At 44.9% G+C, this 590-nt stretch overlaps 1 protein-coding gene across 1 annotated transcript in view; it reads left to right on the top strand.

Moving 5' to 3' along the window:
- LOC116705482 (uncharacterized) overlaps window positions 1–334 on the top strand; it is a 4,036-nt gene extending 3,702 nt beyond the window's left edge. The window contains exon 6 of the mRNA XM_032541683.1: window positions 159–334. Within this exon, the coding sequence (XP_032397574.1) occupies window positions 159–334 (176 nt within the window). The remainder of the gene's footprint in view (window positions 1–158) is intronic.
- Window positions 335–590: the final 256 nt, after the last annotated feature.

Raw genomic sequence — 590 nt, forward strand, 5'->3', positions numbered from 1 at the left:
GTTCGTTTAGTGCTAGCTAGCTATGTCGTAGCTGTTCTTGGGAAACAGAAAGGTCTTAAATATGTCATCTATCTCTGAAGGGATAAGACCTTCAGCCAACAAGGGTACTGAATATAATGAGCTTGTTACTTTATGTCTCCCACATCATTTGCAACAAGCCAGTGGAAGGGTGCTGTGTGATAAGGCCAATAGGGACTACCAGCTGTTTCAGGCCCAGCTGATGCAGCGGTGCAGCATGCCCTCTACTGGAAGGAGCTTCTCTGCATGTGTCAGGGCGCTGTCCTGGAGGAGCAGCTCCTATGGAGGTTTAGGGAAGACCATCTTTTTCTCATGATAGCAACGGGCCTCTTTAGTCGTCATCAGTACGGCCTGTTGACGGTGTGCAGGGGCCTCTGGGTTGACGATGCGGATTACTGGGGTTGCCATCTTCACTTATAGATATTGAAATGCACTTAGACACAGTAACAGCACAACATTAGTATTTGGCACATGCTGTTATGGCACCAATAGAACCATGAATTAGGTTAGTAATATGTAAAAAGTTAATGCTTTGTTCCAGCAACAATAACTTTATTCTACATGATTTTTCA

Source organism: Etheostoma spectabile, chromosome 17, assembly GCF_008692095.1.
Source record: "Etheostoma spectabile isolate EspeVRDwgs_2016 chromosome 17, UIUC_Espe_1.0, whole genome shotgun sequence".
Taxonomy (NCBI): domain Eukaryota; kingdom Metazoa; phylum Chordata; class Actinopteri; order Perciformes; family Percidae; genus Etheostoma; species Etheostoma spectabile.